This window comes from Amblyomma maculatum, chromosome 1 (genome assembly GCF_055883805.1).
Source record: "Amblyomma maculatum isolate TAMU_Amacu chromosome 1, ASM5588380v1, whole genome shotgun sequence".
Lineage (NCBI taxonomy): Eukaryota > Metazoa > Arthropoda > Arachnida > Ixodida > Ixodidae > Amblyomma > Amblyomma maculatum.
Window position 1 is genome coordinate 470,713,762 of NC_139344.1, and position 12,663 is coordinate 470,726,424.

Consider the following 12,663-nt stretch of genomic DNA (forward strand, 5'->3'; position numbering starts at 1 on the left):
TCCTCCGTCCTCCAGGACCTTTTGCTGGTACCACCGCCGCTACGACTCTCGCGCACACCAATGTCTCCAGCCCTGCTCCTTTGCGGGAAACGGTCCGGCCGAACACTGAAGGCGACCGGTGTTCTCGGCCCACGATCCAGTCGCCTCTGCCATTTCAGTCACCGTATAACGAAAGTTTCTTCCGCCTACGTTAACTCAGTGACGCCATCCTTGAGACTTTCCACCTCTGATTGCAGTCAACGGATCGACCATACGGAAATACGGCTAGAAGTCGGGGACTCTCGACATCGGCCTCCGCCTTAACTTTCGCTGGCTATTTGTAATCGCGGACGTGTGCTCGCCAATCATCGGAGCCAATTTTCTATGGCACTACAGGCTTCTGGTTGACATGCGGCTAAGGCGTATACTGGATTCCGAAACAAGCCTAGTCGTCCAAGGCATCTCTTGCCGCGATCCATCACTCCGGCTCCTCCAGGCGCACAACACAGCTCCCGACCCTTGGTCCAGAGCGCACATGCAGAGCTTTCGGACGTTTTCTGACCCCAGTCTCCTCAAGCACCGCTTGCGCACAGCGTAACTCATCATATTGCGACGACTGGGCCTCCAGTGTTTGCTCGTTCTTGCCATCTCGAACCGGGTCGCCTCGCTGTCGATAAAAAAGAATTCGAGCATATGCTGGAGCTTGGCTTCATCCGTCTCTCCTCCAGTCCTTGGGCATAGCCCCTCCACATGGCACCCAAAAAGAACGGCGACTGGCGCCCGTGCGGCGATTACTGGGCTCTCCACAAGGCCACAGTCTCCTGACTTCTACCCGATTCCACATATCCAGGATTTTACATCGGCCCTTCATGGCTGCACAATCTTCAGCAAGGTTGATCCCGTGAAGGCATATCACCAGATTCCTGTAGAGCCCTCGGATATCCCGAAGACCGCTATTATTACACCTTTTGGCATGTTTGAATATCTAAGGATGCCTTTCGGTCTTCGTAATGCGACCCATAGTTTTCAGCGCTTTGTTGACCAAGTCCTACATGGTTTGATGCGCTGCTTGGCCTATCTTGATGATATTCTCTTCTTCAGGACTACGGCAGAGGCCCACAAGCTCCATCTGCGTCAATTCCTCGCCAGGCTCACCCGCTTTTGTCTTGTGGTCAATAGACCTAGATGCGAATTTGACATTGTGGAGTTGGACTTTCTCGGCCATCGCATGAACGCCCATTGCATCCGCCCGTTACCGGCCACTGTCACAGCCATCACTCAGTTGCTCCGGGCCACTACCACTGGGAGGCTGCCTTGGCCTCGCCAACTATTATCGGCGCTTCACTCCTCGCTGCACTGCAACACTGCTGCCTCTTCACAACCTTCTCTCGTGCCACAAAAAGCCGACAGCTCTTGCGGCTTGGAGCGATACCACTGAAAGCGCATTCAGCGGCGTCAAAGCTGCAATCACCGGTGCCACGCTTCTCGTCAATCCCAAATGTGATGTGACCACATCCGTCATGCTTGATGCATCGGACACTGCTCTCGGCGCGGTCTTGCAACAGTTAGTTGCGGGTGTTCGGCAGCCAATCGCCTTCTTTTCCAAGACGCTTGCGCCCTCTGAGCGCCGCTACAGCACCTTCAGCCGTTAAGCACTTCCGCCATTTTCTCGAAGGACGCACATTTCATATGTTGACTGACCACAAAACTCTGACGTCTGCGCTGGTATCCAGCAGTTCCTCCTACGCTCCACGGTAAATCAGGCAGCTCGCCTACATTTCCGAGTTTACCTGCGACATTCGTCACGTCAGCGGCAAGTCGAACATGGTTGCCGATGCTCTTTCTCGTGGTGAAGTCAATGTGATGGGCAATGGGCCATAGAGTTTCTTACTCTTACCTAGAGGGAAAGCTGTGCCGCCATCTATGGGAGTTTACATGGAGTTTCCTGACGACCAGTTAAGCTCCCATGGGTGTCCAAAGCATCATGGGCCGGATAACTACCGAGTGCAGAACTACAGCATTTGGCCAAAACTAGTGCAAAGATAAACGTTATTCTACCGTAAACAATGTCCTAACATTCTATATTTTGACTATAAATTGCAAAAAGAGAGAGAAACAACATGGTAAGTATAAAAGTTATCATATATGCATTTCACCTATTGGTTAGCTTTGAGCAGCACGGATACCAATATCTCGCACTTATTCGGCACGCTTCATTTCATTTCAAGGCACATTTTGAAAAGAAAAAAACCGTTTTGGAAATATTTATGGTTGCGCATCACTTTAGAAAGATTTTAGTTGCATTTCGGGGAACAGAAACTTTTTATTGGCGTCGTCTGCTTTTGCGCCTTGGCTACTATGGCTTTGCGGTCTATGTACGCATCTCGAGATGATTATGATGATGATGAAAAAGACAAATAATAGTAACGCCACTCTGTGCACCCAAGAAAAACTGACTGTCCCGCACCAATTAGGAGACCGGCCCATGATTCTCAGCGCGCCCATGGTGGCTGAAGTGCAGCGCCCTCAGCTTTCCCTCTAGCCCTTCTAGTTAAGAGCGTAAGCAACTCAATGTGACGGACGGCCAATCATCGACTTCACGGCTATGGCTGTTGCTCATCGAGCCAATGCGGAGCTGCAATGGCTTCGCACGCGCGACACCTCTCTGGTAATGGAGGACGTCTTGCTCCCAGACTGCGCCGTTCCTCTGGTCTGTGATACGTCGATCGGTCCACCTCGCCCCTTTCGTGCCTCCATCACACCGCCGAACCGTTTTTGATGCCCTCAATTCGTTGGCCCAGCCTGGCATCCGCGCAACTCAGCGCCTCGTCACGGCTCGTTGTCTGGTCTGGCATCAACGTCGACGTTCGCCGCTCGTCGCGCACGTGCCTCAGCTGCCAGCAAAGCAAGGACTCCTCTTGGATGCTTCCCGTCCCCGGACGCCCGCTTCAGCCATCTGCACGTCGACATTGTAGGTCCTCTTCCTGGAGCACCGCTACCTGTTCAACTGCACTGACAGGTTCACGAGGTGGCCTCAAGCGATGCCCCTTCTGGACATAACGGCGGAGTCGATCACAAGAGCGCTCATCACACTCTGGATAAGCCGCTACGGTGTCCCTTCCACCATTACGACTGATCGCTGTCGTCAGTTTGACTCAGCGCTATTTGATAACCTATCTCTGCTCCTCGGCTCAGCCACATTAAGCCGACCTCTTACCACCTTGTTTCGAATGATATCATTGAAGTTTTCACCGCCAGTTGAAAGCTTCACTTATGGCGTCCGCTTTCCCTGCACCATGGATTGAACGCCTAACCTTCGTCCTGCTTGGTCTCCGCACTGCCCTTCGCAGTGACTCTTCTACCTGTGCAGCAGAGCTGACCTTTGGCACTACTCTCCGTGTCCCTGGCGAGTTCTTCGAGCCCTCGCCACCCACGCCTGCTGACGTTACAGATTACACCGGCCGACTACGTAGCACTGTGAGCAATGTCATACCGCTACGCCAGCGCCAGCATTCCCGTCGTATCCAAGTCCCCCCTTACCCCCCCTCCCCGTCCGCCCTGCAGCGGTGCACATGTGTCTTTGTTCGCCACGATGCTATACGCCCACCCTTACGGCCACCGTACGATGGTCCGTACCAGGTTCTTCGGCGTGCTCCTAAGTAATTTCTATGCGCATCAGCGGCCGGGAGGATGCGATCTCCGTTGATCGCCTTAAACCCGCCCACCTTGACTCAGACGTCATCGCAAACTGTGCCACTGCAACCTCTCCCGATCGTGCCAGTTCTCGCCGCATACGATTCACACTCCCAATATACCCACTTCCTTTACACTGCAACACATGTGGTGTTCCTCAAGGCTCAGTATAAGGCCGACTTCTTTTTGCTTTTATCAATTATGTTTCCTCCATGGACAAAAAGTTCTCATTTCTCCTTTAGGCCAATGATATAAACATGTTGAAGGTAATACATTCTTTTCAAGATTGCTTTTCATTGCAATCGCACACATCGATGCTTTCTCTAATTGGGGCGCGAAGAATGGGCTTCCTCTCAATTTTTCCAAAACTATGGTTGTCTCATTTACTCATAAAATATAAAGCCTTCTTTACCTTATTCTGTTCGGTGTGTTGTTCAGGGTTAATGAAATTAATGACCTCGGTGTATTTTCCTGTAGCTTTCCTCTATATACTGATCGCAAGGACTGCTTGCTGTGCGCACACTGCAGGCTTTCGAGAGTTCCGTGCCCTACTTTCCTTCTTGAAGCTGTGCTTCTTTGTATGCTTGTCACTTCTGGAGTATGCATCTGTGGTTTCGATTTTGCAAATGGAACTGTGACAGGATCGACAGGGTGCGACAAATATTTTATGCATAGTTCAGCATCTTTTTTACTGCAAAAATAACTTCCAGCTCTTGCTCCACATGTATTAACTGGCCGCATCTTTCTTCTCTTAATTGCCGTCGTGTAAGGGATGATGATAGTTTCTTGTACGATCTCCACAGCTGAGCCATGAGATCCTTGAGTACATCCTATTGCGAGTTCTGCGGAAGGGCATCAGGGAATTCAGAAGATTTCAAGTTTCTCCGCTTCTAAATTCTCACTCCTCTCTGGACACAATGCAAAGGTTACTTAATTCTTTTTGTTCTCACGTTGATATGTTTGGAAAGTCGCTCTCTTCGTTTTTATTGGAAGCTCATACACCTAATTTTGAACACTCGTTCATATAACATTTTAGTTTTTCTTTCAAGCCTTTTGTATTCACCTCACTTGTACATTTCCTCCTGTTTTATAATGCATGTGTTGTGTAAATGGGTTTTACCTGGTTTTATTGATATTTGAATCTTAAAACTATGTATTCGTATCTTATCTTTTGTAGCACTTTCAATGATTCCACTACTCTATTGCATTTGACTGTATTGTGTTCTCTCTCTCTTTTGGATGCTTTTTTGGGACTTTGTTCACGACATGTTCCTCATTAATTTCATTCTCTGCGTGATTTATTTTATTAAATTCAATTTCATGTGTTATTTGTTTATTTTCTAACTGTGTATGTGTGTGTGTGTGCGTAGAGCTTCCGTTTGTATTTTCTTTTATACTAATTTGAGCTGAAGTACCAAGACCGTACGGTGGTTGCCGCGGACATTAAAATAAAATTTGATTGATATATTGATTGATTGATTATCAGTTGAATCGTCCTTCAATGCGTACGAGAATTATGAGGTTTTACTTTACTGTTACGTATGTCCCTGGAAAAGAGTTTGTCAATGCTAATGCACTTTCTCGAGCACCTTGTAAAGGCGTCAGTCAAGTGCGTAGTCAGTTGTCGTGTCATGAGGTTTCAATAACAAAATGGAGAGTATCAGAACAGAGTGAGCATGCACATTGGGTCAGCGAACAAACTCGAGTTAGTGACATCATCATGGAAATCAATAAGAATGGGCATGGGCAGTGCACGTTGTGCGAAGAGAGGATAATTTATGGTCGAAAAGAGTAACAAATTAGATACCTACCGAAGCGAAGCGTAGCATGGGGCGGCAGAAAGTCAGATGGACATAAGAGGTTAAGACGTTCGCCAGCGTTAAGTGGATGCAGCTGGCACAGGAGTGGGTTAATTGGAGGAATACGGGAGAGGCCTTCCCCCTGCAGTGGGTATTCCTAAGGTGCCTTGTCAGCGTCAACAGTAGACGATCCACAAAGAACAGACGAGGGCAGGCATTATTCTACTGTTTGCGCTCACCAGTTCGTCATCATGATCATCATCATCCTCAGCCTGACTATACCCACTGCAGGGCGAAGGCCTCTCCCATGTTCCTCCAAATAACCCGGTCCTGTGCTAACTGCATCCACTTGACCCCTGCGAACTTCTTAACCTCATCCGCCCACCTAATTTTCTGCCGCCCCTGCTACGCTTTCCTTCCCTTGGAATCCACTTTGTTGCCCTAAGTGACCATGAATTATCCTTTCTTCGCGCTACATGTCCTGCCCATGCCCATTTCTTCTTCTTGATGTCCGCTAAAATGTCAATGACTTGAGTTATTTCTCTGACCCACCCTGCACGTTTCGTATCTCTTAACTTTATCCCTACCATTTTTCTTTCTATAGCCCTCTACATTGTCCTCAACTTAAGTAGAACACTCTTGGTTAGCCTCCACTTTTCATCCCCATAGGTGAGTACAGGTAAGATGCAACTGTTGTATACTTTCCTCTTGAGCTCACCAGTTACCTCGGAAGATTCATGAACCTACTAGGCCTAACCGAAATTTTATCACAGTAGATATAGTCCGGCTGATGATGACCAACATGATATTTCAAGTTTTCTTTAAGGCATCGTTAGGAATGTTGCGTCATCAGCTCATCTGAGAGGTGGGACAGGCGGAACAAGGCGCTGCTACCTACAAGCAGGTTTTGTTCTACTTCCTTTATGGTTGGCCGTGCTTCGCGAATGGTAACATTTGGTTGATGCAATTTTGGTCGCATCGAGCACACCTTACAGAATGTGACAGTGTGCTAATGTATCGTCACCTCCAAGTCATTCCTCAGGAGATTAGAGGTGAAGTGTTGGCAGCGTTCCATGAAGGTTACCAAGGGATAAGATATTGAATTTAAGCTCGCTAATTTGTATGGTGATTAAGGGTCAGTTTGAAGTTGGCTGCTGCGATGAATAATAACTTAGGGTAAGCTGAACTGAAAGTACAAAGAAGAGATCCAATGATAACTTCGGATTCTCTTTCTTTTCCCTGGAAGAAACTAGGATTTCACCTGTTACATGTCAACCGGAGGCATTATCTTGTGGTTATGGACTATTTTTCATGCTTTCCAGAGGTTGGCTTTTTAAAGCTATCTAATTCTAGCGCAGTTAAAATTGAAGTGAAAAGTTTTTCGCCAGGCGTTGCATGCTGGAAACATTGGTGACTGATAATGTCAGCCGCTTTTCATCAGAAGGATTCAAGGAATTTACAAAAGCATCAGAGTTCACACACGTTACGTGTAGCCCTACGTATCCGAAATCCAGTGATGCAGCGCAACGTACAGTTAAAACCATTAAAACTACTAAAATGTCTGAAGATTTATACTTGCCGCTGTTGGCCCACAGGGACACTCCTGGTCCCTTGTGCAAAAGCCCAGCCAAACTAGTGACGAACATACATCTGCACACAACTTTACCGGTCCTTTCTTACCGGCCGAGGCCTTCAAAACCAAGAAATCTAAAAATATTGGTCAGGATAAGTGAGGAAGTCAGTGGCGAAACTTTGAGAGCAAACATGCGGCTAGACAGCCTAAACAGTTGCAAGATTCAGGAGTGCAAACTGCTGGGTTAGTTAGTTCACTTTCTATGCTAACAGTTGCAAGTGTGGGTGAAGGACAGTTAGACCAGCGCTACTGTTTTAATAGAGGCTTCTCGGCCACGGTCTTACACCGTCGGGACAGACACTGGACTGGAACTGGAGATGAACCGACATCTATTGGTCTTGCATAGAGGAAAGCCAGATGTGGGCTACAACTCCTCATATGAAATTCCTTTCGTTCCAGGAAAACTTTACGCTGTAAAGCCAGGAGAGTGGCCGGGGAAACTTCCGGGACGGGACATTCAACTCTCCATCAGCGTCTACTTCTACTTCCGCTCCAGCTGCATCAACAAATAGCAGAACGCCTGGAACTAACGTCACCCGTTATGGCCGCTTAGCAAACAAGCCGCAACGTTGTGTCTTAATCCGCGACGAAACATCTGTCTAAGCATGCTGTCGTATCTGTAAAACAAGCGCCTTCTGAGGCTGAACCTGTCAGACATGTTGCCTTTTAACATACTTCCAATTTCTTGAGCCTTGCTGCGCAGGGCTTGCATTTGTTTGTAATCTGGCGCTTTTTGTTTTCTTGTTTTTGGTCTTTGCTGTAGAATGGGGGGGGGGGGTGGCGTCATCTCGATTTGTGCGCACACCGTTCTGCGCACCGTGATGGAAGCTGGAAAGGAAGCTAGAAATAAACAAATATGCTTCTAGCTCCTCGACTCATCTGGCGTGTCTGCGTCTGCTTTTGAGCCACGCTTGTTCTTTGAGACACGGATTGAAATTAAATAAAGGGATTGCGATCACAGTTCGGGATGCTACGCTTCACCGACGACTGGCCATGAGGAGGCGAGACATCGAGGAGGCGAAGCCAAGCAGGAGAGGCGGAGAAAGGCGTTTATGTATGCCTTATACATAGTGATGTATGTACAAGTTAAAGAGAAGAACAGAGCTGCTGTTGGATAGTCCTCCACCTCTTACTTACTCCTTGTCCCACTTAGGGAACTGGGGACATAAAGTTTATGTCAAGCAGCCCCGTCGGTGGGAAACGCGGTCACCAGATCGAGGCACCTTCCCAGTCGGAAAAGTGACTAGAACCTACTTACAGCTATTCCCTTGATGGCGAGGTGCAGTTCTTTAGGTGGCGATGGCAATCTTCAGCCGGCGGCAGAGATTCATCACCAGGTTCATGCAGTTCGGGGAGTCTTCAGTGGCAAAGGTCAATTTTTCCCGTTGCTTAATTCTCGTAATGTCGCATCAATTCCAGTTTAGAGAAAATCTGCGTGCATATGCTTTCGCCGAAAGAAAGGAAGACTTCCTCGTGGTCACCCCGCCACAGTACGTGATGGGTAATTATGAATGACTGGGTCACTCTTTCTCCTTTCCCGACCCGGCGAGGTAACTGACTCCGCAGCACCGGTAGATGGAACGCCCTTTGCCGTCGCAGCGTGGGCGCATTTGATAGCGGCCGCTTGCCAACACCCGCTTGGTTCTTGTCGCCAACCGGTGGAGCAGTCGTGGACCCCAATCATAACAATAGGTATTCGTCAAGAATTTCTCCTTGACGTAGTGGTAACCAGTATACGTAAAACATGCAAGTTTTTCGAACAGTTTTGCAACAGTAACTGCGTCTACAATACTTTAACATATTATCACGTAGTTGTGACTAATTCAGGAATATGGTTGGTTGGTTGGTTGGTTTGTGGGTTTAACGTCCCAAAGCAACTCAGGCTATGAGAGACGCCGTAGTGGAGGACTCCGGAAATTTCGACCACCTGGGGTTCGAAATTTCCGGAGTCCTCCACTACGGCGTCTCTCATAATTCAGGAATATGAGAATCGGGATCATTGGAAAAGGTTCTTGTCGTTGAATAACGGTGCGTACTCGCTGTTGGAAACTTACTGGTCCAAGATGCCCTAATACAATGAAAAGTCCTAGTGGAAGGATTTACTATGCTCCAAAATTTGGGATAGCTAGTTTTCAGCGTGCAGGGCAAACTATTGAACAGGATAATTTTAAACCAGCCAAAAGACGAGACACAGGAAAGAAGAGAACAAGACAAGGCTGGACTAACAACTGAATATTTATTGAAGGAAAGAAGACAACGAAGACTCGTTCTGAAATGCGCGCGCACAACCCAAACGGTGAAATGGCAGGAAAAGGAGAAGAAAATTCAGAATCATGGCATAACTATCGATTTTTCTAACAGAGCGAATTCTTTACAATGAAGGCTAACCGATGCCTCAACCACACACCTGTCATCAGCCTTAGCGATGTAAAACGCCTCAACTAGCTCTCGACAGAATCCTATACCATTGCTGTAAACTACACCTGTGTTACTGAAATCAGGCATGCAAAAAGACGGCTCATCCTCAGATTTACGCTCCTGGGATTGCACATGTAGTGCCAGATTAGGATTTGCCTTACCGTTGCCAACTCGCCGAGTCGTTAACCGCATTGAACAGGAAATAACGCTGGTCCTTTTAAAAATGTAAACATAGAAAATGCTGAATGACGGAGGCTTTTGTTCCTCTTCGAACAGCTTCGACATGAGTGTTGTATCATAAGGCGTGAGTATTAGACATGATAGTGTGTCGTTTCGAACCATCACTCGATTTCATAATTTACCTGAGTTTTTGATGCAATGAGCCAAGGTTAGGTACCCGCCCTTTAGCGCTGTATATGCTCATCTGTCTTTGAAATATCACTAAGCCCTATTAAATATGTCACCAGATTCTATCCCGTTAGTTTATAGACGAGAACTGCTAAACTTCAATACTTGATAAGGGTCTAGCGTTAGAAATTATAGGTACAGTTTTCAATGATCGCTTCTCTCGAGCATCCTCCTTCGTGCAATAAGTCGGACATTGCCTTTGTCAACTGTCCGGCAACTTCTTGGGACCGAAGGATTTCAACATCATTGCGAGACAATCCGCCGGATTCAAGACACCTCTTCAAAATTGCGTTGAACTTCAACAGTTTGGAGGCAGCTGGTCAAACAGCTAAGGCAACACTAACGAGTCATGCGGGAGGAAGAGGATGATTAGGGCGCGGTGTATGGGTAAGGCTATCGGCCTCTGTACTTGAATTTTAATAGTTGCATTAGGTTCTACGATATTTTGGTTGCGATAAGCCAGGCTACTTACTGATAACCCCGTGCGATGGTCAACAAAGCGCTATCCCCTTGCATACAGTACGTAGTAGACGCTTTTAGCATAATGTAGGCGTACTATTAAACGCCGCCTGCTCACGCGATATTGGAACGGCGCGGCCAGTCGGTGCAAAAGCGCGTCCGCAATAGGCGTCTGGCAGGCCGGTATATGCTTAATAACGTGCCATTAGAATCTGTAAAGTCATACCGTTACCTTGGTGTAATCGTTACTTGCGCGATCTATCTTGGAAATCGCATGTCAATTCCATCATCGCTAAAGTCAATCGTACTCTCGGATACATTCGTCGTAAGTTCTCCCTTGAACCATCAGCATTAAAATTAATAATGTATACAACATACATTCGTCCACAACTGGAATACGCCTCATCTGTTTGGGTCAAACAACCCTCATAAACTCCGTTGAAGCAGTACAAAATCGCTCAGCCCGGTTCATCTTAAACAACTATCAAAGGACAGCCAGCGTTACTAGTATGAAAGCATACTTACATCTCCCGCTCTTATTGACTCGAAAAAAACTATCTCGCCTCTCACTTTTTCATACAATATACTACCATAACTCAACTTTGCGCACCTTATGGGTTCAACCACCATCCTACATTTTATTTCGCCGTAACCACAGTCAAAAAGTAAATATTCCGCACTCAAGCACAGTTGCCTATTCTAACTCGTTTCTTCTCCGGACATGCATTACTGGAATAACCTGTCTGCATCCCTAACAAGTATACCTGAAGAAAATTTTAAATCCGCGCCGCAAACCTTCTTTCTTGCCTAGTATTAAAACTTCTTGTATGATTATTTGTTTATGTTCATTATATACTGTGTTGCTTATTATATTTTTTATACTTTTTTATCTTTTTACCTATGCCGTATTCCTAAGTTACACATGTACCTCGTTGTTCTTTTTATGTTGTAACCCTATAACTTTGTTTTTCAGAGATGTCTACATTTATTGTGTTAATCTTCTGTTTGTATATATATATATATATATATATATTCAAACAGGATGTCACACAGCTTTCGAGATTATCTATTTTATTCTAACAAGTTTCGGACAGTGGACCGTCCTTCTTCAGGGTAGAATGCTAGTATTTCTGGTATGCTGAAAGTAGAGAGCAGTAGAATAACGATGACATACTACCATAGACGTACAGCTATTGAGAGGACGGTTGCGCATGCATAGTGAATGCACATTGCTCCACCCCTGCCAGTAATTAAGTAAACCAGTATTAGTCTTCGTTGGTACATTTCCTCTGTACTAAATATCTCCAGTTCCTAAGGCCGGGACGCACCCGTGTCTGCGGGAGCTGCCCAGTAGGCGCTTTACCTTGTCTACGTCCTCGTCTGAGCGCACACTGGTCAGCGCGGACATGTTGGTCCATGAGCAGAGTTCCTCCACGGCCGCCGGCGACACTCTCAGGCTTGCATCGGGGTCACGGCCTTCCAAGTGCGTCAGCAGGCACTCGCGGAGGGTCATGTGCATCCCCTGAAAGAAAAAAAGAAGGGGCGATTGAACGTGCTAACACTGCACCGGTGTTAGCGCGTAGTGTTTTTTTGTTTTTGTTTATTTGGCAGAAGAACGTCAACAGCACCGGCAAGCGGCTGAAGAGAAACTTATAATGCTTCTCCAACAAACACGAGCGTTTCCGCTCTCACTTGGGAAAGGGACTTGACACCCGCAGGTGCCATGCCCCGTAGTAGTGCATAAATAATCGACCCATCATAATCTGTACAACTCCGGCGGCCTGCACCCTTACTTCACAGGGTCAATGAGGAGCTGGAGGAGCTTTTTTGTTCGAAGTGAGGGCCCTACCCGGACGATGGGGCCATCGCGCGATGCCACCGGAGGATTGGGTTGCATCGAAAGCGAATACGGCCTGGCGCCCCATTTTGGCAATACGCTAGCGAGGCGTTAAACCTTTATGAGCACAACAGGTACAACTAAGGACGACCGTTCCCTGCAATGTAATCATATCGAGATTGAACGTGTTCCATCAGTAACCGAATTAACCACAGACGGCCGATACCAAAGCTTTCTTGAATCTCTGCTCTCTGAGATTGCGACATTTCTGCTGAAGGTGGAACCAGACCTCTTTTCGTATCTTTACATTTACTTCATGGAGGTCCGGAACCCTTGCCGCAGTACGCGACAGCAGAACACATCAGCCATACTTGGTACGTGAAACCTACGAGCAAGGGGACAAACTGGCCAACGGCTTCACCTGGAAATGGATTCAG

The 12,663-nt window shown here is 47.1% G+C and overlaps 1 protein-coding gene across 1 annotated transcript in view; it reads right to left on the bottom strand.

The window, feature by feature from the left end:
• Positions 1-11,908, bottom strand: part of LOC146209947 (uncharacterized) — a 58,455-nt gene extending 46,547 nt beyond the window's left edge. Inside the window, exon 1 of the mRNA XM_084581518.1 lies at positions 11,753-11,908. Coding sequence (XP_084437644.1) covers positions 11,753-11,908 — 156 coding nt within the window. The remainder of the gene's footprint in view (positions 1-11,752) is intronic.
• Positions 11,909-12,663: the final 755 nt, after the last annotated feature.